The 211-nt window shown below is 48.8% G+C and overlaps 1 protein-coding gene across 1 annotated transcript; it reads right to left on the reverse strand.

The window, feature by feature from the left end:
* CSUI_007036 (acylaminoacyl) lies at positions 1–154 on the reverse strand (the record flags this gene model as incomplete). The annotated part of the gene is made up of 1 exon (XM_068067186.1): positions 1–154. A coding segment is annotated over one exon (153 nt), but the record flags the coding sequence as incomplete, so codon positions are not given.
* Positions 155–211: the final 57 nt, after the last annotated feature.

The raw sequence follows: 211 nt of genomic DNA on the forward strand, positions 1-211 counted from the left end.
TGGACAAGAACAGCCAAGGATCGATTCCCGTCTTTCCTTGGTGAGTCTTTCCACCGTAGAAGAGGGTGGCGAGACCCATCGAAGAGAGATGTCTCTAGGCGATCTAAATGCTTTCTTAAGCGTGCATACGGACTCCATGGAAAGGCCACCTGAAGAGACAGTTCAGGTGTCATACACACGCAGAAAGAGAGAGGAGAACCATCATAAAACA

The sequence above is a fragment of the Cystoisospora suis genome (assembly GCF_002600585.1).
Source record: "Cystoisospora suis strain Wien I chromosome Unknown contig_3623, whole genome shotgun sequence".
Lineage (NCBI taxonomy): Eukaryota > Apicomplexa > Conoidasida > Eucoccidiorida > Sarcocystidae > Cystoisospora > Cystoisospora suis.